Consider the following 22,804-nt stretch of genomic DNA (forward strand, 5'->3'; position numbering starts at 1 on the left):
CTGTGACACTTTGAAAACGTTATTCTTCTTGTTTCTGACTTGAATCCTGCCAGGGGCGTGCTGCTGCTTGGGCTCAGGGGAAGGCTTGCCTCCCTGAGTCCTGCCCAGCCCCTGAACTACTGCTGTCCTGGACTCTACCAAGACTCTGCTGCTTTTTGAGACCCTAGCGCCTGGAAGCGCTCTACTTTCTGCCTAGCGCTTGGGAAGCGCTCTACTTTCTGCCTAGCGCTTGGGAAGCGCTCTACTTTCTGCCTAGCGCTTGGGAAGCGGTCTACTTTCTGCCTAGCGCTTGGGAAGTGCTTTATTTCCCCTCTCACGGCTACCCTCGCCACTGCTTGCCGATCGTAACATCCCCTGACAGGTGCCTACCCTGCCCAGAAACCCTGCTCTGTTTCGGATCCCCATCGAGTGCCCACCTCGATTTATGGACACTTTTAACCACGCCGGAGCCCTGAGATTGTCCTCGTCACCGCCGCAGCCCGGAGTCAGCCGGAGAGGCGCTGCGCCCACCTCCCTATCAGGGCCGCGCTGCCATTGGCGGCCCCGGAGAAAGCATTGCTGAACGTTCATTGGCTCCGGCCACCGGGACTCCTGCCGCGTCATTGCTTGGCCGCGCAGGGATTGGCGCGACCCTGAGGGCTTCCCCACGTGCACCCGGAAGTCCCGGGAGCTCAGCCGTCTGGCTGGAGTCCCGCACTGCCTGCCGAGAAGTGAGAGCTGGCCTCCGGCGAGGCTCCCCCGAAGAGAGGGCCCTGCCACCGCCACAACGAGGAGCCCCGCAGAAAGGAGCTGATGCCCCGAGGAGCCGCCGCCTCCGACGAGCGGTGAGTGCGGGTGGGCTCCGGGTCGCTCATCTGCCCAGGGAAGTGCCGGGTGCCTGCGAGGTCCCCGAGGGCCCCTCCCTCTGTTCTCGAGTCCGGGAAGGACTCCAACGATGCCCCCCGCATAGTGAGTTATTGTTATCTGGATTTTATATCGCGCCAAATCACCGTCCGGTCTCAAGGCGCTTCTGACAGATACAGCAACAAGAAAAGGTAAGTAAAGAGTGATACGGATTATCGGCCTAACTCACAGAGATCCAAAGGCATCTCTAAATAAAAGTGTCTTCAAAGATTTCCTAAAAAGGAGGAGGTTAGTTTCTTTACGAAGGGCCTCAGGTAGCTTATTCCACATTTGAGGGGCTTGGATTGAAAAGGATCTCCCGCCTTTGGTTGCCATTTTAAAGCACGGACATGACAACAATTGGGAGTTGGAAGATCTTAAAGCTCGCTTGGGATTATAAACTTCAAGCCTCTCTTTTATATAGGCAGGTGCCTGCCCATAAATTGCCTTATGGGCAATGCACAGGCTTTTAAATTCCACCCTTTGCTTTATGGGGAGCCAATGTAGCCTGTGCAATAATGGGGAAGCATGGGTCTGTCTGGGTAATCTGAAGATTAACCGTGCTGCATCATTCAAGGTGACCTGCAGGCGGTTGATCAGATTTTTTGGCAGACCTAGATATAATGCATTCCCGTAGTCGATCCTGGAGACTATTGTTGCCGAGACGATGGTTCGGAGCATATTTATAGAAAGTAAGGGGACTAACTTTCGCAACTTCCTAATCAAGTTAGTGCAAGTTCCAACGACGGCGGATACTTGGCTGGTCATTGAGAGCTCCTGGTCGATCTTAATACCAAGGCTCTTTACGCTAGGGCATGGCTTTGGGGTCGGTCCAAGCTCTTGGGGCCAGAACAAATCATTCCAAGGTGAGGTGGCAGTTGAAACTACCAGGACCTCCGTTTTATCTGGATTAATTTTTAGCAGATTCGTCGTCATCCAGCTCACCATGAACCGTAGTATATTCTGGGCCATGGACTGAGCCAATGTTGTATTGTCGATACTCAGCAACAGCTGAGTATCATCGGCGTAGTTAAAGACTTTACAGCCCATGTTCGCCAGGGAGTCTATCAGTGGCTGCAGGTAAAGATTGAACAGAAGTGGCGAGAGTGCGGACCCTTGCGGGACTCCACACTCCAGAACACCCACCTCAGAGACACGATCTGCTAGTTGGATCCTCTGAGTCCTCCCTAACAAGAAGGATTTTAACCATTGGAGGGCCTGGTCTTTTATTCCAGACACAGCTAGCCTGTCCAGGAGCAAGGCATGGCTGACAATATCAAACGCCGCTGAAAGATCTAAAAGTATCAGGGCGCTTGGTTTTTTACTGTTAGCCATGCATCTAAGCTCATCCAGCACCGAGAGCATTACTAACTCGGTGCTATGATGGGCACGAAACCCCGCTTGCCGCTCCTGGAGTAAATGATATGACTCCAGGAAAGGTGACAGTGATTTTAACACATGCTGTTCTAAAATCTTGGACAGGAAAGGCAGCTGGGATATTTGCCTGTAGTTTTTCAAGCAGGTCGGATTAGCCCCTGGTTTTTTATCAAGGGTTTGACGCGTGCCTCTTTAAAACTAGCTGGTAATAGGCCTGTGTCTAGTGAGTTGTTTAAAAGGCCTAGGATCTGGTCCTCCAAAACGGGGAGCGCAAACCGAAAGATTCCAGGGGGGCAAAGGTCTGCGGGGGAGCCTGACTTGGTTGAAATGGCGAGCTGTCTAAGAGTTGTAGAATCTATACTTGGGAATCTAGAGATAGTAGAGGTCTGCACTTTTTTCGTTTTTAACGGGAGTTTGACCTGAGGACTATCCTGTGGGACATCACAGAGGCTCAAGAGGGCCACAATTAGTTGAAGAGCCGCGAGGGGCTCGAGGCCCTAATTGTCTACAGAGCCCCGGAGCTCCAGGAGGTCCCCTAGTAAAATCGAGTCCCACAGGAAGGACTCCAACGTTGGCTGCATCATCTACAGCTGCCCAGCACTTCGTGGGCAGCTGCCATGTGTAGGTTTATTCACGGCTCCCTGCAGCCTGTCCCGACATTGTGACATTGGCCTTCTAGCCCCAGAAAGGCCAGTTGGCCTGTTGAAAGGTTTTGGCTAATGTTAAATTTGATTCTTGAGAGTTATACTGTGTTGCCCCCCCGGCAGGGGCTTCGAATGCATTATGTGCCTTATCATTTTTCCCTCTTGAATACCCTATGCCTCATGTATGTTGCTGCTGGTTAAAGTGAGTTCTATTGCTAGTTCTATGAAGCTTCCAGTTGTTATATGTTCTGAGCCCAACCCAACCTTCTCTCATTCCACAGAGCACTTAAAACTTGGCTGTCCTGTGAGGTTCCATCTACATCTGTTTTTTTGTCATTTAGCGCTGGGACGCTCATGGGCAGCCATGCGCTCTTCAAATCGGTAAAATAAAATAAATAAATGCAAATTCCACCAAGTGCATATTCCTGGCAGTGTTCCCCTGACCCTGTCCTGTACATAGTCCCCTGTAAACTCTGCCCGTGCCCCTGGCACATTGTAAAGTGTGTTCCTATCTAATGTGTCTTTTTCTAATACAAAAGCTATTTTTATATATACCTTGTGTGGAGTTCCTTTTGTGGGGGGCCCGGGATGTTGTTGCTGGTGGGTGCGCGCGCAAATACTTAACCTACGTAGCCTCCGAGTTTAGCCTTGCTGTTCGCGCCACGTTACCTAGAGGGTGAGCAGGGGTTATCTTGGCGTGTAACCCCCTCACCCTGACTTGGGAGTGGTGATCTCTGACTGACCTTGGCGCAAGCCCTGGCCAGCCGGGGATCCCATTTCTAACATTGGTGGCTAGCGGTGGGATCTGGACTTGTGTTTGCGCAGTACCACAACGATAACTGGCCTCACTACAAAACTCTGCATTGTAAATGGTCGCAAAGAAAGGAGATTATGTTGTTTTTTTTTTTTAAAGGTTGCTAGAAATGTCTGTTCTGTGGAAATTTTAAAGGTTGCTAGAAATGTCTGTTCTGTGGAAAATGTGTTTCTTGTACACTGTGAGTTAGGTGTCCCTAGCTCGGGAGGGTAGATCATCCCCCTAAGTGCAATGTGTTTTCTGGATTCACCAGAAGGGTGGGATCCAGTGGTGGCAGCGTAATTGTGTTCAATGTGTGTGGTCCCTGTCCCTTCCCTGGAGTAATGGTACCTGTGCCACATAGGGTCAGGTTGAGAAACCAGGGGCGGTAGAAACTGTCTTACCAGTCTGGGAAGGGGTGTGTGGATGAATATTGAGTTGTGCTGAATAATGGAGTGTAAGTTCTCTGAGATAGGGAGCTTGCTGAATAATGGAGTGTAAGTTCTCTGGGATGGGGAGCTTGCTGAATCAACGATAAGTGTGTCCTTTCTTACACCGCTGAATGTGTTTGATGCATCATGTGTTCCGTACACTGCTGAATGTGTTTTATGCGTCATGTGTCCTTCCTTACCCCGCTGAATGTGTTTGATGCATCATGTGTTCCGTACACCGCTGAATGTGTTTTATGCGTCATGTTTATCCCTTACCCTGCCGAATGAGTGTTAAGTTGTATCCCGGACAAGGAAGCCCTGCTGATTGGATCGCGGCTTGCCTTGGGGAGAGCTGAACACTGAGCCCTGCTGACGTGGTCGCGGCTCATCCTAGTTAGTACAAGAGGGAACTCCTGCCTGAAGAGAAGGAACCGGGTAAGCTGTATGGGGTATTGACCTACAGTGGTTGCCTGCCTGCTGAAGGAGGAGAGAAAGTCTTGGATTTTATTTTCATCTTGTAGAAGTCCTGGTGCGCCAGGCATCTGGCCGTATGGTACTGCCCGCGGTTGGGGAGCCAGTAGTCGGTGTTTCCGGATCTGGACGGCAGGGCGACTGTAGCCAGTGTCCTGGCCGGTGTGTCTCCTAGGCGTACTCCTGTGGACACAGGTGGGGCTCATCCCGAAGGAAGAGACCCTGTGTTTCCCAGAAGGGGTGGTACGGGCCTAGCAGGGATCCTTAGGGTTCTTGGCTGAGTGTTGTGGTACTGCCCTGAGAGCAGGTGGGGCCCACCTTAAGTGGAAGGACCCTGTTCTACATGGGAGGGTGCAGAGCTGGAAGGGGGTCAGAGGGAGTCTGACACCTAGGCATCCGGTGAAATTAGTTCCCAGGTGGTAGACCAGTGGAGGGAGTAAAGTCCGAGACTGGTAGGAGAGTGTGCTCTGAGGGTGCTTCTCCTGGGAGAGCGCAGAACCTCAGAAGTAGAGGTAGGGTGGGGCATTCTTGCCCGTGACCTCTGGCCAGCCTGATGGTGCGGACCCTAGGTGGAAGGAGCAGTGGTAGTTGGAGCTACACTGAGAAAGGGAGTGGAGAATGGCCATTGTGGGCCAGGGGTTATCACTCCACACTCCGGATTGGCAGGGACCAGTGGTATCTGGGTGGCCTAGGGCCTGGTCCTAGTCGTGGACAACTCAGGAGTACCAGAGGGGTAGCCTGGTTGGGCCTGTGTTTTTTTTTAAGTCTGTGCGTGTATTATGGATCAACGTGGCGTAGAACCAGAGGGTTTCCCTGCAGTGCGGGCCGCGTCCGTGTTCTATCGCCCAAAGCAGGGAAGTCCATCACGGCGGTGATTGGTCTGCCCTGCGTTTTGGCTGGAAGGGGGTTGTGTTGGACTTGGCCCATCTGGCAGGTTCACCCCTGAAGTTTTTGCCGGGGATCCCATTTCTAACAAACACCCTGTAGGATACGGTTGCGCAGGTACTGCCAGCGGTCCCTGAGGAGGTCCAGGCCGTGCTCTCCCAGGCAGTTGCCGACGGGAGGGATGCAGCTATGTTAACCATTCCCTGTGGAATAGACACCACCGACTCACTAGCAATGCGATTTTGTCAACAGTGGCACTGCTACACTACACCTGATTTAGGACTACTGGCTTTTCTGGGGCTGTCTAGTCCTCACTCATGGACATGCCATTTGATGTCTCCTGTCTCTTCAGAGACAAGGTGGATTCGGTGCTGGAGCGCTTTAAGGACAGCAAGGCTGGCCATGTCCTTGGGCCTTTCTATGTCCCCGCGTTACCCTCAGTCTGCCTTTGGCTCCTTTTTCGGAGCCACGGCAGGGGCATACTGCTGTGTCCTTAACCGGACAGCCACCGCGGAGTGCAAGCTTTCTAGCCTCTGTGTGGCGATGGATGCGGTACCTGCTGCCCCCAGATGCAGTCTCTAAACCCTCCTAGTCTGTCCACTTACCATTGGGCGGCAGGATTTGCCATCACCTGCCCTGCTGGCAGTTAATGACATTGGACAGGAGGGTTTTGAAGATTGTCCGAAGTGGCTAATCCTTCCCCTTCGAGACTACGACTACCTTGATGCCACCTACTTACAACAGGCTGATGGGGGACCACCATTCTCTTCTCTGCCAGGTAGTGACGGTTCTTTTTTGCCAAAGGAGCTATAGAGAGAGTGCTTGCACCAGAAGTTGGTCAGGGTTGTTATTCCCGCTACTTTCTTGTCCCCAAGTAGGACGAATGCCTTCTTCCTATCCTCAACCTGCGATCTCTCAATTTCTTCGTCAAGAAGGAGACATTTTAAATGTTTCCTCTTGCTCAGGTCATGACTGCCCTGGACCTGGGAGACCGAATGCTAGTATTGAACTTGCAGGACTCATTTTTCCACATTCCCATTCTGCTTGGCCACAGGCATTACCTGCATTTCATGGTGGGCCACAAGCACTTTCAGTTCGCTGTCCTCCCATTACAGCTCCAGTGCCCCTTGAGTGGTCACCAAGGTGAAGGTAGCAGTTCATCTGCAGAGATTAGGGGTGTCAGTCTTCCCCTATTACCACGACTGGCTGTTGCTGGCAGGCTCGCCCCAGGCTGACATCTCCCTCCTCCCGACTATGGCAGACCTGCATTTTCTGGGGTTTACTAACAATGTGCTAAAGTCACACCTGACTCCCTGTAAGACACTCCGGTTCATCGAAGCTGCTCTGGACACGTGCAGTTTTGGGCCTTGTCAGGGTTACCGTCCCGGTCCCTAGGTAAGTGGAGATATGAGCGAGTCTGGGGGTAGGGTTTACCAGCTTTATTGCTTCTTTTTGGTTTTACGTGCTCTGGTTGGCTCATGAACAAAAATAACACCCTTCACACAAGCATGAAGGATTCAATTGTACAGTCACTGTATTGAAAAGGAAACAAACTAATAGCCCATGTACTGCATGGAAAGTCAGGTGTAAACGAAATAGGTGTCCCAAACAAAGGTCTTGATTCTTTATCCCTTCTTCGGGTGGAGCTTGGCTTCACGGAGTTGAGGATGTGGACCGGCCTCCGGAATCAAGAGGGAGGGGGGAGAAAAGGAAAGGAAAGAAACACAAGCGTCAGGGTATCTGGATTCAATCTGTACATTCAGGGAAGGGGTGAGTGCACACCTTACACCGGTCCCTAACTGTGGAGTGCCTAAGTGGGGGGGGGAAGTATTGTGCTAGCGACGCAGTGAGGTGCTCAGGCGGCCCATCCACCACCCTTTGAATAAATACCCAGTCTCTCCCGTCACTCAGCTGTTGCCACAGTCCCCGGCGACCGTGGTATCGTGAGATCCTGCCGCCTCTGGTTCCCTCAGGGGGCCGGTCTCGCTCGCGTTCTCTGGGGTCTTTTCGGTGTCTCTGGCTTGGTCGCTCTCTCTCTCGTGGCGTCCTCGCTGTTCTCCTCGCTCTTGTCGGCGTCTTCTCCTCGGTCTCTGCTCCTCCTCCTCGGAACGTCCTCACTGCTCTCCTCTCGGTCGTCCGCCTCCCGCTCCGGCTCTTCTCTCTTTGGCTCTGCGGGCTCGGCCATTTGAGTCCACAAAGCGGACGCTGGACTGCCTGATAGTGTTTTGTCGACTGGAACGCCAACACCACTTCCGGTTGGGTCCAGCCCGGCGGCCATCTTGGGTTGGGTCGGGGCGAATCCCTCACACTGCCTTTCCCCCGTGAATGGACGATCGGGCCTTTCGGACAAAGGACACCGGGAGAGGAAGTCCACGTTGTTCTGCATACTCCCCGGCAGGTGGAATGTACTGTAGGAAAAAGGCTGGAGGGCGAGAAACCACCGCAAAACCTTGGGGTTAGTGTCTTTATGCAGGGCTATGTTACATATAAAGGGGTCCCAGTTGGAACAAATTCTTGCGCACAGAAAAAAGAGAAAATCTCAAGAAAAATCACAATCTTAAACACTATATTTCTAGAGTGATGTTTTTTATTCACATCCTCAGTTGCAGATCAGTTACATGTACATTCCTCCAAATAGTAGACTTATTCTTATTGCCCAAAGAAGGAGGGGCATGGGAAAGGAGGACAGGTGAGGTGGTTAGAGTAGTGAGGGTAGTGAGAGTATAGACAAGTTGCAAAAGAAATCATAAGTGGTCATTTATTCATTTTGGAAATGATACCACAGGGGCATATTCGCATTGCCATTCAAGTGTTCCTATATACATTCATATTCCTATACCAGCACATTAAACACAGCCAAAAAATGATCTGTTGTTGGTGGCTAGGCAAAAGTAGATAGTATGTCGACATTTCGACCCCAGTGTTGTAGGCTGAATCCTGCCCTACTGCGGGGTCTTCATCAGGACAAGTGAGGAGGGGGTGGTGGGGAATGAGGGTGGGCACCTATGATTAAAAACGTAGTATTTAGATAGGGGAAAACATTTTTTGGCGCTTAAATATGCTACTCCAGTCGTAAAACATTACCTATGTGGCCACAATGAGTAGCGTGGCCCCGTCTAGGACGTGTGGAGGGCCCAAAGGCTCTGGATGTCAAAGAGAGCGTCAACCTACAAAAGTTAGGCTATTGTCAAAATAGTGGGCAGAGTTCGAATAAAGTCCCACAAGACTGCAAACCTAATTGTACAAAGACGTGCTGTCATTAAAAAAGCATCCAAAAATTACCCAGCCGGGTTAAAAACGGAGAAGTAATAATCACATAATGGAGGGTATCTCATCCAAGGCACATCTAGATACACCAAACTGCTCGGGCCCATGTTACTATACGACCTGTCCTGTATTCATCAACTAAATGGCATAGTTTATTATCACACTAAGAATCTGGCTATATTAGTCCAAACGTTTCGTATTACAAAAAGGCGTTTTGCACTACCACACGATACCGAACTTGATCATTATAGTCCAAAAAGAACATTTACCTGAGGGGACAAACCCGAATGACATCCTTCCTCCCGGTGATGCGTTCAAATAATAAGTTCAATTCTTTATGTTTCTGTGTGTGAGAAATACAACACAGGCTCAGTCCGAAAGCTCTAGAACATGACCATTACTGCACTCAGTCACAGATTTTATCCAAAAGGAAGAAAAAGAGACTCACCACGAACGTGGCGGTTTTCACTTCTGCCGAAATCCGAGCACCAATCTGCAATAAGCGGAGGGCCGGACGTTTTAGTGAAACACTCTAAGTCACAATCACACAAAAACTAATTTAAGTCATAGTGCACTCACCACGGATGTGTGGGCTGTCTCATCTAATGCGCACCTCGTCGGAAAAGAATCGAAGCGGGTCCTTCGATATTACTTAAAGGAGACTGCACGCATTTAGCGCATGTACCTGCAGCAGCTAAATGCCTGCTGTTCTCCTAGCCAATGTCTGTGCTAATGGAAAAAAGACTACTGCCTCTTGATTTGGGCCGGTAGAAAAAAAGCTCACAGAGTTGGTCTAGCCATTGGGAAAATTTCTAGTACCTACATCTAAATTGTTAAACACCGGGATTGCTAAGCTTTGGGTACCTTATAAAACATTTAGAAACAATTTGGCTAAACAGAAAGATAAATTATCTGGACATAGTAGTGGGTAATGTATAGATATTTATAGTAAATGGCATATTTTGTATGAGATAGGCTTCTACACATGAAGTCGTAGATGATTTAGGCAGTTGGATTGTAACTCCTAGGACACTTAGGATAATTAGCAGATATGACATATACATCGTATACCCCCAGGGGCTCACACGGAGACGTATTACCAGGACAAATCATCATTCGTGATAGAACACATACTAGAAATAGGAAACGCATTGTTCATTGGATTATTATTCCAGGGAAATTTAGGATACACAATGGCCACACATGAAAATGTTAATGTAAACCCAGTACAATTCATTATTCCTGATAGGACACATACTAGAAATCGGAATCGCATAGTCCTACTGTTCATCTGTAAATGTCCTGTAGAAAGACAAAAGATTCACAAAAAGAAAGGGACTACAAATATTTACATCAGAACACTGTTATACAGGAAATAAACCACATATTAATTTAAACACGCCAATTGGGCATAACTTGTGTCTTGTTCATTTAACCCATGTTGGATCGTATTTATGCAGGGCTAGCCAGGTCAAAGGTGCATGGTCTGTCAACAGTATAAAATGATGGCCTAAGAGGTAATATTGCAGTGCTTCGACTGCCCATTTAATTGCAAGGCATTCCTTTTCGATCGTTGCATACGACACCTCCCTGGGGAATAGTTTGCGACTGATATACAAGACTGGGTGGAGTAGGCCATTCTCATTGGGCTGGGACAGAATGGCACCTAAACCCCTGTCTGAAGCGTCAGTCTGGAGCACAAAGGTTGTAAGGAAATCAGGACAGGACAAAACGGGATCTTTACACAGAGCTGTTTTCAGGTCCGTGAAGCTCTGTTCTTGGGCGGAGGTCAAGGGCATTTTCTCTCTTGCATGTGGTTTGGTAAGCAGGTCTGTTAATGGACTGGCCAAGGAGGAGAAATGGTGCACAAATCCTCGGTAATAACCCACTAGGCCTAAAAAGGATCGGACCTCTTTTCGCGTTGTGGGACGGGGAATGTGGGATATAGCGGCTACTTTGTTTACCTGTGGGCGTACTTGTCCCTCCCGAATATCATACCCCAGGTATTCTATGTGGTTAGCACCTAGTGTAGTTTTCCGGGGATTGAGAGTCAAGCCTGCTTCCTGAAGGGCTCTAAAGACCTGATGTAAATGGTGCATGTGGGGTCCCCAATCTGGACTATATACCACGATATCGTCCAGATATGCCCTTCCGTAACCTCCATGGGGCCCAAGAATAATGTCCATTAGCCGCTGGAAAGTCGCTGGTGCTCCATGGAGGCCGAAGGGCATTACTTTAAACTGAAAGCGACCCAGGGGTGTCGAAAAGGCCGTTTTGTCTCTACTGTCTGGGTGTAGTGGGATCTGCCAATATCATTTGGTTAGATCTATACAGGACATGACCCTTGCCTGACCTAGCGTCTCCACCAATTAGTCTACCCTTGGCATCGGATATGCATCGAATTGGTATACTGCATTTACTTTCCGAAAATCGATGCAGAAGCGGATGCTTCCATCCGGCTTAGGCACTAAAACGATGGGAGAGGACCATGGACTCTTTGATGGTTCGATAATCCCTGCCTCCAACATAGTTTTGACTTCTTCTTCTATTGCTATTCGCCTGGCTCCTGGAATACGGTAAGGTGCCTGTTTAATGGGTTGGGACGTGTGGGTGATGAACGCATGTTCTACTAGCGTCGTTTTCCCCGGTTTTCCGGAGACCACCGTGGGAAAAGAAGCACAGAGGGTCTCTAGTTGTTTCTTTTGTTCCTTCGTGGTTTGGGAACCCCATGAGGGGTTTTCAGTTCTTTTTTGGGTATAATGGGACACTTCTAGGGGTTTGTTTGTAACCACCAACCCCACGTTTGTCCTGGAACCAGAAGGGAGCGAGTCTGGCTCTTCCCAGGCCTTCAGAAGATTGATATGGTAAATCTGGGAAGCCTTATGGTGGTGTGAGACAGTCACCTTATATGTGACCGGTGTGATTTTGGCTAGCACGGGAAAGGGACCTTGCCAGGTGGCCAACAGTTTCTTGTCCGAAGATGGCAACAGAATAAGTACCTTATCTCCCACCTTCAGCTCCCTTAATCGGGTATTCCTATCGTACAGACGTTTTTGCTGGGTGTGTGCGTTTTCTAAATGTGTGTGTGCTTCTTCCCATACAGAAGACAGGGTATCTCTAAGGTTTTCGCTATATTGGAGAAGGGGCTTTCCTTCCTCCTCCGTTTCCACCCACTGTTCCGCGGCCATGTCCATAAGAGTACGGGGCTTCCTTCCAAACACAAGTTCAAAAGGGGAGAACCCCGTCGACCTCTGTTCATGGGTGCGGATTGCGTAAAGGACCGGGGTAGCTGACGATCCCAGTCTCTGCCTGTTTTATCAATGTGTTTCCTCAACAAGGTTTTGATGGTCTTATTATATCGTTCCACCAGACCATCGGTCTGGGCATGATACACAGATGTCCTTAGCTGTTTGATCTGGAGGATGTCACAGACTTGCTTCATAAGGCGTGACCTGAAAGGAGTTCCCTGGTCACTGAGGATTTCGTTGGGGAAGCCCACCCTCGAAAACAGGGTCACCATGGCCTGTGCTACGGCCTTAGAGGTTGCGGTGGTAAGGGGGAAAGCCTCAGGATAGCGAGTGGAATAGTCCACTATGACCAGGATAAATCGGTGTCCACGGGCAGAAGGAATCAGGGGTCCCACCAAGTCCATGCCCACCCTGGTAAAGGGAACATCAATAATAGGTAAGGGCTGAAGGGGGGCTCTAGGTAGGGTGGGGTTGTTGACTAGTTGACAGCGTACACAAGCAGCACAAAACCTGGCAACCTCGTGATACACCCCATGCCAATAAAAACGATCCAACAAATAATCTAGGGTCTTTTCCTTTCCACAATGACCTCCCCCTGCTTGGCTATGGGCCAGTAATAAAACCTGAGGGCGGAACGGACAGGGCACTAGGAGCTGTTCCCTTTTTCCCCTAGCCGTATGAGTCAGACGGTACAACAAACCCCCTTTTATCACGAAATAGGGTCCTACCTTTCCCTCTTGCTCGTCCTCAGCCTGTGTCCATGCATTCTGTAGTGAATTGTCTTCTCTTTGGCCGGCCCTAAAGTTGCGATAGTTGCTCGGAGTCTGTTCTGAGGAGGAAAGAACATGCACTGTGGGGTTATACTGTTGTTGGGAATAAAGAAGCCTTTCCTCCCTCTTCTCCTTTTTACTTTTGATCTTTCGGTCTGCTGGTTGTGCTATGGAAGTGTTGGAAAAAGGGCCATTCGTCAACCACTCTGTTGTTGAGGGAGACCCTGTAAATGATTGTAGGTAGTCAGAGAAACGAGGCAAGTCAGTTCCTAGGAGGACACGTTCAGGTAGCTCAGGGATCACCCCTACTTTACACAGCTGGACCTCTTTTTGGATCTCTAATGCCACCTTGGCAAGAGGGTACAGCTTATGGTCCCCATGTACACAGGTGACCTTCACCTGGGTGTTTGGTATCAAAAGAACCTTGGGTACTAAGTCAGCGGCCACTACGGTTTGTTGGCAGCCCGTGTCAAGCACAGCTATTACTGGTTTCCCATTCACATGTACCTTCATATTGTAGGGATTAGTGGCATCCCCTGTACTATAGATTTTCCCATTGGTATACCCCACATCCATAGGTTCAGGCCCAGGGGCTCTAGTGGGACAGTTGCATGCGATGTGCCCCCACTCAGCTCAATGAAAGCACTGGGGACCTTGGTGTGGAGTGACGGGGGACTGAAACCTAGGGGTTGGTTTGCCAGAAAGAGGGGTACTCCGGGGATCGGGTAGAGGTGTAATTGGGCGTAAAGGAGGGCGGACCGGTGTGAGGGGAACGCGCTGTCCCAGGGGACGGAAATCAGGGGAATGATGAAAAGCACAAGCTAAATCCACCGCTAAAGCCACTGAGAGATAAGGATGTTGTCGTATCCAGGCCCGGGTGTTGCCGGGCAGAGCCTCCAGATACTGTTCTAAAACAACTTTCTCTGTTAAGTTCTCTACAGATGCGTTAGAAGGCTGTAGCCAACGACAACCAAGATCGTGAATGCGATAGTACAGAGTTCTGGGGTTGTCGCCTGTTGACCACTTTTCTTTCCGGAAGCGTGTTCTGTAATATTCGGTGTCATATCCTAATCTTTCCAGGATTGTTCTTTTGATATCCGAATAGGGCCTGCTTCCATCAGGGTTAGCAGCCTAGTAGGCCGCCTGCAATTCCCCGGACAGTAAGGGGGCAACATACTGTCCCCATCGCTCGGGAGGCCAGGCAGCTGTGGTGGCCACCCTTTCAAAGTTTACAAAGAAAAAGTCAGGATCTTCGCCTGTTTGATACTTTTGTAGTACGGCACTGGGTACGTTGGGATGGACCCTTGCATTGGCCAAGACATCCGATAAACGCAGTATGGCCGTATCCTGTACTTGTTGATTATTAACCAGTAAGGAAGCCTTATCCCTGAGAGCTGTGTGCAGCTCCTCTCGGTCCTTCTGGGCTTGTTTTCCCTGCTCTTCCACCATCAACTGTAGGTGGCGCTGCCCTTCTGCCAGTTGGTTGATTATGGTCTCCATGTTAGGGTCCGACAGCGATACTGCGGTCGAAATCCCACTTCTGACACCACTGTCAGGGTTACCGTCCCGGTCCCTAGGTAAGTGGAGATATGAGCGAGTCTGGGGGTAGGGTTTACCAGCTTTATTGCTTCTTTTTGGATTTACGTGCTCTGGTTGGCTCATGAACAAAAATAACACCCTTCACACAAGCATGAAGGATTCAGTTGTACAGTCACTGTATTGAAAAGGAAACAAACTAATAGTCCATGTACTGCATGGAAAGTCCGGTGTAAACGAAATAGGTGTCCCAAACAAAGGTCTTGATTCTTTATCCCTTCTTCGGGTGGAGCTTGGCTTCACGGAGTTGAGGATGTGGACCGGCCTCCGGAATCAAGAGGGAGGGGGGAGAAAAGGAAAGGAAAGAAACACAAGTGTCAGGGTATCGGGATTCAATCTGTACATTCAGGGAAGGGGATGAGTGCACACCTTACACCGGTCCCTAACTGTGGAGTGCCTAAGTGGGGGGGGAAGTATTGTGCTAGCGACGCAGTGAGGTGCTCAGACGGCCCGTCCACCACCCTTCGAATAAATACCCAGTCTCCCCCGTCACTCGTCTGTTGCCACGGTCCCCGGTGACAGTGGTATCGTGAGATCCTGCCGCCTCTGGTTCCCTCAGGGGGGCGGTCTCGCTCGCGTTCTCTGGGGTCTTTTCGGTGTCTCTGGCTTGGTCGTTCTCTCTCTCGTGGCATCCTCGCTGTTCTCCTCGCTCTTGTCGGCGTCTTCTCCTCGGTCTCTGCTCCTCCTCCTCGGAACGTCCTCACTGCTCTCCTCTCGGTCGTCCGCCTCCCGCTCCGGCTCTTCTCTCTTCGGCTCTGCGGGCTCGGCCATTTGAGTCTACAAAGCGGACGCTGCACTGCCTGATAGTGTTTTGTCGACTGGAACGCCAACACCACTTCCGGTTGGGTCCAGCCCGGCGGCCATCTTGGGTTGGGTCGGGCGAATCCCTCACAGGCCTGTCCTCCCAAACGGCGAGTCCAGGATATTCAGTCTCTAACCTGGATTTTGGTGACACTAACTCTGAGGCTTCTTGGCCTCATGGCCTCCTGCATCCTGCTTGTGACACATGCCCATTGTCATATGTGGGCTCTGCAGTGGGAGTTGAAGTTCCAGTGTGTGCAGCATTGGGGAAACTCTCCGACACAGGCCAGATCTCAGAGGGAACTTAAGGACCTGCAGTGGTGCCTTACAAACCGTTACTGGGTCAGTGGCAGACCCCTCTCTTTTCTCCAACCAGATCTCACAGTAGTGACAGATGTGTTTCTCCTGGAATGGGGGGGGGGCATGTGGGCGAGGTGGAGATCAGAGGCCTCTGGTCTCCAGCGGAGTCCAGACTCAACATAAACCCGTTGGAGCTCCAATTGATCCAATTGGCATTGAAAGCCTTTCCACCTTTCATCCAAGGAAGGCTAGTGCAAGTGTTCATGGACAACACCACCGCCATATGGCACTGGAACAAACAGGACAGGACAGGGTGGGGTTGTGGACACTTTGTCAAGAGGCCCTGCGTGATTGGACGTGGCTGCAACATCGGGGCATATCCCAGGTGGCTCAACACCTGTCGGGCTCTCTGAATGCTGGTGTGGACAAACTCAGCTGAAGATGCCTAGCTGGTCACGAATTCGGAGGTGGTGACAGGTCTCTTTCAGCAGTGGGGAGAGCCTTGGTTAGATCCGTTTGCCACCAACGAGAATGCACAATGTCAGCAATTCTGCACGCTGGAGTTTCCAAGGGGACTTTCGCTCAGAGACTCTTTGCATCTCAAGTGGAACAGATGACTCCTGTATGGCTTTCTGCTCATACTACTCCTGCCCAGTGTTCTCAAGAAGATCAGGATTGACAGGGCCCAATTCATCCTTGTGGCGCCGGATTGGGCATGGAGAATCTGGTATACCAAGTTGTTAAGAATGGCCATCGGTCCTTTGATCAGTCTGCCCCATTGGAAGGATATTTTGTTGCAGCAGTAGGGGAGGGTTCACTACCCAAATATGTCAATGCTCTACCTTTTTGTGTGGAGATTGAGCGGCGATAGTTGACAGCTTTCGACCTTCTTCCCGAAGTCTGTACCCTTATCTTGGCAGCTAGGCATCACTGAACCAAGGCGGTGTGCGTATGCTGCTGTGCGACTTTGTGACATGGTGTAGAGAAAGACCCGTTGATCCCCCTTTCTGCTCCACTTTCTCAGGTTCTCCTGTTTGTTCTTTCCCTTGTCCAGCAGGGCCCTGCTCTGGGCGTCGTTAAAGGATATCTTTCTGCAATCTCAGCTTTTCTTCAGGTGCGTGGCCAACCTTCCCTTTTCCAATCCCCTATTGTACATAGGTTTTTGAAAGGTTTCCAACATGTTTCCTCCCACTCCTTTCATTATGCCCCAGTGGGACCTCAATCTCGTCCTCGCTTTCCTTATATGCGCTCCATTTGAGCCTCTACACTATTGTCCACTCAGGCTCTTTGCCATCAAGATGGTCTTTCTCATGGCTATAACATCTACCCGGAGGGTCAGTGAGCTTCAGGTCCTGTCATCCTAGTCTCCTTATCTTAACATCTACCCAGACAAACTGGTGATTTGTACATGAGCGCCCTTTCTTCCGAAAGTGGTCACTCCATTTCACATAGGCCAAACCATCATTCCGTCTACTTTCGCCACTCCACTGCATCCTTCCAAGGAAGAGGAGTGACTTCACCATCTTCTTCCTTAACTGCAGATGAGCGTTCCGGGTGGATGACCATCTCTTCGTGGGGTATGTCGGAGTGAAGAAAGGACGGTCTGTACAGAAGTGGACCATCTCCTGATGGATTATTTTATGTATCACAATCTACTATGCATTGGCTAAGAAGCGATCTCCTGAAGGTTTGCATGCTCATTCCACCAGAGCTAAAGCTGCAACCACTGCATTAGCTTGCAGAGTTCCAGTCCTGGACATCTGCCAGGAAGCAACGTGGGCTTCCCTGCAAACGTTTACCAAGCACTACTGCCTGGACATTCAGGTTCTTAGAGACTGGCACTTTGCCCATTTGGTCCTACAGGACTTCCTCATGTTAAATTGGTCCGCAGACCCACCTCTCTGGAGGTATTGGTCGGGTATCTATTCTAAGGTAAGGAAATTTCAGTTAGACGGCTCTATCAGATGAACAAGTAACTTACCTTTGGCAACCCTTATCTGGTAGAGACTCTATCTAGCCACATATTCCCTACTGACTCACCTATTCTCCCCACACTGCGAACGGATTTCTAGGAACAGGGCTTTCCTCTTTCAGGGCCCTAGTTTTCCACACCAGTGTTCAGTATACTTTCTAGCGTGGAAAGTTGCGAAAAGTAACTGATGTCAGCGTGCCTGGGGGACTCCTATATAGGCACAGTGAACATCATTTCTGGCGTGGACACTACCCACAACGACGCACAGAGACAAATGAAGCTATCTACTGGCGTGCAGGGGTACTGCTCACGAAAATTTTCTGGATCCAGTCTGACCTCTGGGGATAATTCTACAGTAAGGAATCTGTGGCTGGATTGAGCCTCTACCAGATAAGGCCCTACCGAAGGTAAGTAACTTGTTCATCCAGTGAAATAAATTCAGCATGTTGTGACCGTGCTCTCGCCAGCAGACTAACTTAAAATGTGTGTCGTTTTTGTGTGTACATAAAGGGCTGCAGTAAACTGATTGGGGAGTCCCATATATGTGTTCAGTCCAAAGTTGTGGGTTGCATTGACACAGCTGTAGATCTTGTTGGTAACTCTCTCCTTCAGCCCCGTTAATGTCCCTGTGCTACTCTCCTCCCATCCTGCACTGGCCATCGTAGCTAGATTATGGTTTATCTAGTTCATATCAAGAGGCTGTCATTGCATTAATTAAGCAAGTTCAGAAAGGACTGCCTGTGACCTACAAGAAGAAACCCATATTCCTGGTGACTGCACATATCTGCACAAAGTTGTGCTTCGTGTTCTTTTCATATATCCTCTGTTTACTCGGGCAGATGATCGATCTGCAACCACAACATAGGCAGAGGTCTGTCTGGAATGGCTATACATCACTAATGAGTATTATCAGATGTTGCCTATTCCCATGGATTCTGAGCAATTGTACAAGGTATGGGACACTTGGTTACCATTTGGACTGGACTATATAATTAGAGCGATGCATTTTAGTTTAGTTGGCTCCTCACAAATATTCAAATGGTGGATAAGCTCTGAATTCTAGGTCCCCAACTGCCCTTCTGGCCACAGCTGCCATTGGCTTTGAATTACACTGACCTTTGAAACAGATTATTTCTGATTTTAATTCAAGTGAGGCTGTGCACACCAGTGTAGAGTAAAGGAGTGAATCTTGATAGATCTCTCTTATTACAGTCGTTTGTTAGTTAGGGATAGACTGTAGGACATTAGTAGACAAGAAGGCTTTGGTTTGGAGGAGCAGGCATTGTTTGGGTGGAAAGGAGACAAGCAGCTGTTAATTGGTTGGGATAATGCAAGTGTTGATTGGTTTAGAGGGGAAAAGCAGGTTTTGGTTTAGAGGTTAGAAACTGATTTGATTGGGAGGTGAGAATGAGCATTTGTTTTGAGAGAGAAGTGTATTTATTGAGAGGCACGACTGGAGCAGAGAAGCAGGCACCGCTTTGGAGGAGAGAAGCGGGCGCCGCTTTGGAGGAGAGAAGCGGGTGCCGCTTTGGAGGAGAGAAGCGGGAGCCGCTTTGCAGGAGAGAAGCGGTGCCGCTTTGCAGGAGAGAAGCGGTGCCGCTTTGGAGGAGAGAAGCGGGCGCCGCTTTGGAGGAGAGAAGCGGGTGCCGCTTTGGAGGAGAGAAGCGGGTGCCGCTTTGGAGGAGAGAAGCGGGTGCCGCTTTGGAGGAGAGAAGCGGGTGCCGCTTTGGAGGAGAGAAGCGGGTGCCGCTTTGGAGGAGAGAAGCGGGTGCCGCTTTGGAGGAGAGAAGCGGGTGCCGCTTTGGAGGAGAGAAGCGGGTGCCGCTTTGGAGGAGAGAAGCGGGTGCCGCTTTGGAGGAGAGAAGCGGACGCCGCTTTGGAGGAGAGAAGCGGACGCCGCTTTGGAGGAGAGAAGCGGACGCCGCTTTGGAGGAGAGAAGCGGACGCCGCTTTGGAGGAGAGACGCCGCTTTGGAGGAGAGAAGCGGACGCCGCTTTGGAGGAGAGAAGCGGACGCCGCTTTGGAGGAGAGAAGCGGACGCCGCTTTGGAGGAGAGAAGCGGACGCCGCTTTGGAGGAGAGAAGCGGACGCCGCTTTGGAGGAGAGAAGCGGACGCCGCTTTGGAGGAGAGAAGCGGACGCCGCTTTGGAGGAGAGAAGCGGACGCCGCTTGGAGGAGAGAAGTCGGCGCCGCTTTGGAAGAGAGAAGCGGGCGCCGCTTTGGAGGCGAGAAGTAGGCGCCGCTGCTTGGAAGGGAGAAGCGGGCGCCGCTGCTTGGAAGGGAGAAGCGGGCGCCGCTGCTTGGAAGGGAGAAGCGGGCGCCGCTGCTTGGAAGGGAGAAGCGGGCGCCGCTGCTTGGAAGGGAGAAGCGGGCGCCGCTGCTTGGAAGGGAGAAGCGGGCGCCGCTGCTTGGAAGGGAGAAGCGGGCGCCGCTGCTTGGAAGGGAGAAGCGGGCGCCGCTGCTTGGAAGGGAGAAGCGGGCGCCGCTGCTTGGAAGGGAGAAGCGGGCGCCGCTGCCGCTGCTTGGAAGGGAGAAGCGGGCGCCGCTGCTTGGAGGAACGAAGCCGGCGCCCCTTGGAGGAACAAAGCCGGCACCACTTAGGAGAGAAGCAGGCACCACTTAGGAGAGAAGCAGGCACCACTTAGGAGAGAAGCAGGCACCACTTAGGAGAGAAGCAGGCACCACTTAGGAGAGAAGCAGGCACCACTTAGGAGAGAAGCAGGCACCACTTAGGAGAGAAGCAGGCACCACTTAGGAGAGAAGCAGGCACCACTTGGGAGGAGAGAAGCAGGTATTGGCATGGAGGAGAGAAGCATTCATTAGGTGTGAAGAGAAGCATTCATTAGGTGGGAAGAGAAGCATTCATTAGGTGGGAAGAGAGAAGCAGCCATTAGTTGTTTTTGTGAGACGCTGGTGACGATTGTTAAGGGAGAAACAGATGCTGGGTGGTTGACTGGACATGAATAAACATGCATTTGTTGATTGTTTGGGAGGGGGAGGTGCAAATATTGGGAAGTTGGTTACTTCGAGAGAAGCATGCATGGCTGGATGGAGGGAAGCTCTTGTTTGCAAGGAAAGAAGCTGGCGTTGATTGGGAGTGGAGAAGCAGCCTTGCTGGTTTTAAGGGAGAAATTGCATGGATTGGTTAGGTGGGCGAGCGGGGGGGATTAGCAAGCCTTAGTTCTTTGGGAGGGGAGAAGCAGGTGTTGGGTGGTTGGGGTGGGTGAAGCAATCAGTGGCTGTCTGGGATGGGATTATCTGATATTAGTTGGGAGGATTGAAGCAGGAGCTGTGTTGTAGGGAAGGAGGCAAGGAGGTGTTGATTGATTGGTCAGAATAAAAATGTGAGATGATTCAAAAGGAAAATGCAGGCAATGGTTTGGGAAAGAAACAGATGTTGGCTAGGAGGTAAGAAACACATGGCTAGGAGAAGGAGGCAGATATTGGATGAGAGAACAGTCGCTGGCATTTGTTGGGCGCAAGGGAGCTTTCATTTGTTGGATGTAGAGTTGCTGGTGTTTATTGGGAGGTTAGGATACAAATGTTTTATGAGACATTGCAATGAAGCCAAACTTGAGCGGACTTAAATTAGAGTTTGGTTTCAAGTAGGACAATACATGTGCTTTAAATGTATTTTTATAAAGAATAGTCATTTGTCTAACATCAAAAGAAATTAGAATAAGGAAACCACAGAGTGAAAATGGTGTCAGGTGACTAACATGGAAACCACAAATTATAAGAGTTACTTGCAGGACAGGGCAGGGCCTGTAAAGGTGATTTGTGGGTAATTTGTTTTCTTGCACTCGCCAACTAATTTCTTTCCATCTGGTGATTAGTGTTACAGGAAGCATTGAGGACAAAGCTGACATTCTCCTTACCCAGCTCTCTCTTCTTTCAGATCTTTGAGTACTTTCGCAGAGACACAGAAAAGAGGGATTTTGTATCGGCTGGAGCCGCTGCTGGTGTCTCAGCTGCTTTTGGCGCTCCTGTGGGTAAGAATATGATGCTTCGGTTTATTCAGCTGCTAAGCTGCTTGAAAATAAAATGAGCCTCTTATAAATATGCAGGAGGTGAAGCTAACCGCATATTTAAGTTGTCTCTGCAAATGTGTTCTGCCTCAAATCTGCAGCCATTGTATCTATGTGAAAGATTATTCCATGCCTGTTATAGCACCATCCCATTCCAAAAAATCTTCAGTATACTCAGCCCTTATGATCTGTGAATAAAATGGGGTACTTTGGCATTGTACTGACCCCCATGTCTGCAACAGCTGGTATCACAATTACTGAAGGAGTAGGAGAATTTGGAACAAAAGATGTTGACTGAAGCATCTCAGCCACAACATCACTCAGAATAGGCTTATCATCTTTATCTTCAACTGTGGCGTTTTTATGGGAGCGAACTACAACGGTTTATGTTAGAGTGGCTGTTCACCTGTTTTGGACATTGTTATGGACATTCATTTGAGAGCACACCAGGACATCTCTACTCGCCATTCACACTGTGAGTAATAGCAGCAAAGTGGTGGAACAGGCTCCTGCATAGAATTGGGTCCTTTATATCAGGAGACCCATCTTTATGTGAGATGCGAGTTCCCTCTTTAGGGTCTAATCAGTCAACCCTAAGAGGGAACTCACATTTGACTACCAGGGTACTTTATTGCCCCATTGGTACATTTACCTATAAAGGTTTTTAATGCGATAGGGCGGTCCAGTTATGAAAAGTAGTTGGTGGGCTCCCTTGCCAGTTTTAACCCACATCATCACACATGAGATACCATCCCAACTAGACTCTGCCTTGCATTCATCATACAGCATACCAATAAAAGATCTCCGCCAAACTGACCATTCTGGGGACCCGTTGGGCATTGCAACGCCGGCCCAACAAGGAGTAATAGCCCTATGATGAAGCATTATATCCCTTTGGGATGTGTGAGGGCAACATGAAACAGTCCTGCTGAGTGCTGCCGTACATATGTGTGAGTCCTGCAGAACCTGTCGATATCTCCTCTTTCTCTCTAGGAACAGTAGCCCTAATATTTGTTTGAGACCTTATCCAAGGAGCACAGGCACTGGACCGCTCTTCCATCTCCTAGCCCCCCCCCGCCCCCCGCCCCCACCTCCTCTCTATAGGAAATCCTTTGATACAGACTTTGAGCGCCACCATTTTAAATGCCCATCTCCTCTTGGCTGAGTTCCTCACAAACCAAGCTGCTTCAGTAAATTTTGGCTCACAGTCTAGGTTTTGACAGACCTATAGACCTTCAATACTGACTATAGGACTCTGCACTAAACTTTCCATGTCACGAGTGGGGCATCATTTGTTTTTATTATTTATCTATCTTTCTTAGATCTACAATTTTCTAAT

General features: G+C 50.0%; 1 protein-coding gene across 2 annotated transcripts in view; it reads left to right on the forward strand.

Moving 5' to 3' along the window:
- CLCN7 (Cl-/H+ antiporter 7) overlaps positions 1 to 22,804 on the forward strand; it is a 353,427-nt gene that overhangs the window by 145,947 nt on the left and 184,676 nt on the right. For both annotated transcript variants that reach the window (XM_086941381.1, XM_086941382.1), the window contains one exon: positions 21,336 to 21,429. In XM_086941381.1, coding sequence (XP_086797507.1) covers positions 21,336 to 21,429 — 94 coding nt within the window. The remainder of the gene's footprint in view (positions 1 to 21,335; positions 21,430 to 22,804) is intronic.

Source organism: Lissotriton vulgaris, chromosome 10, assembly GCF_964263255.1.
Source record: "Lissotriton vulgaris chromosome 10, aLisVul1.2, whole genome shotgun sequence".
In the NCBI taxonomy this organism is placed as follows: domain Eukaryota; kingdom Metazoa; phylum Chordata; class Amphibia; order Caudata; family Salamandridae; genus Lissotriton; species Lissotriton vulgaris.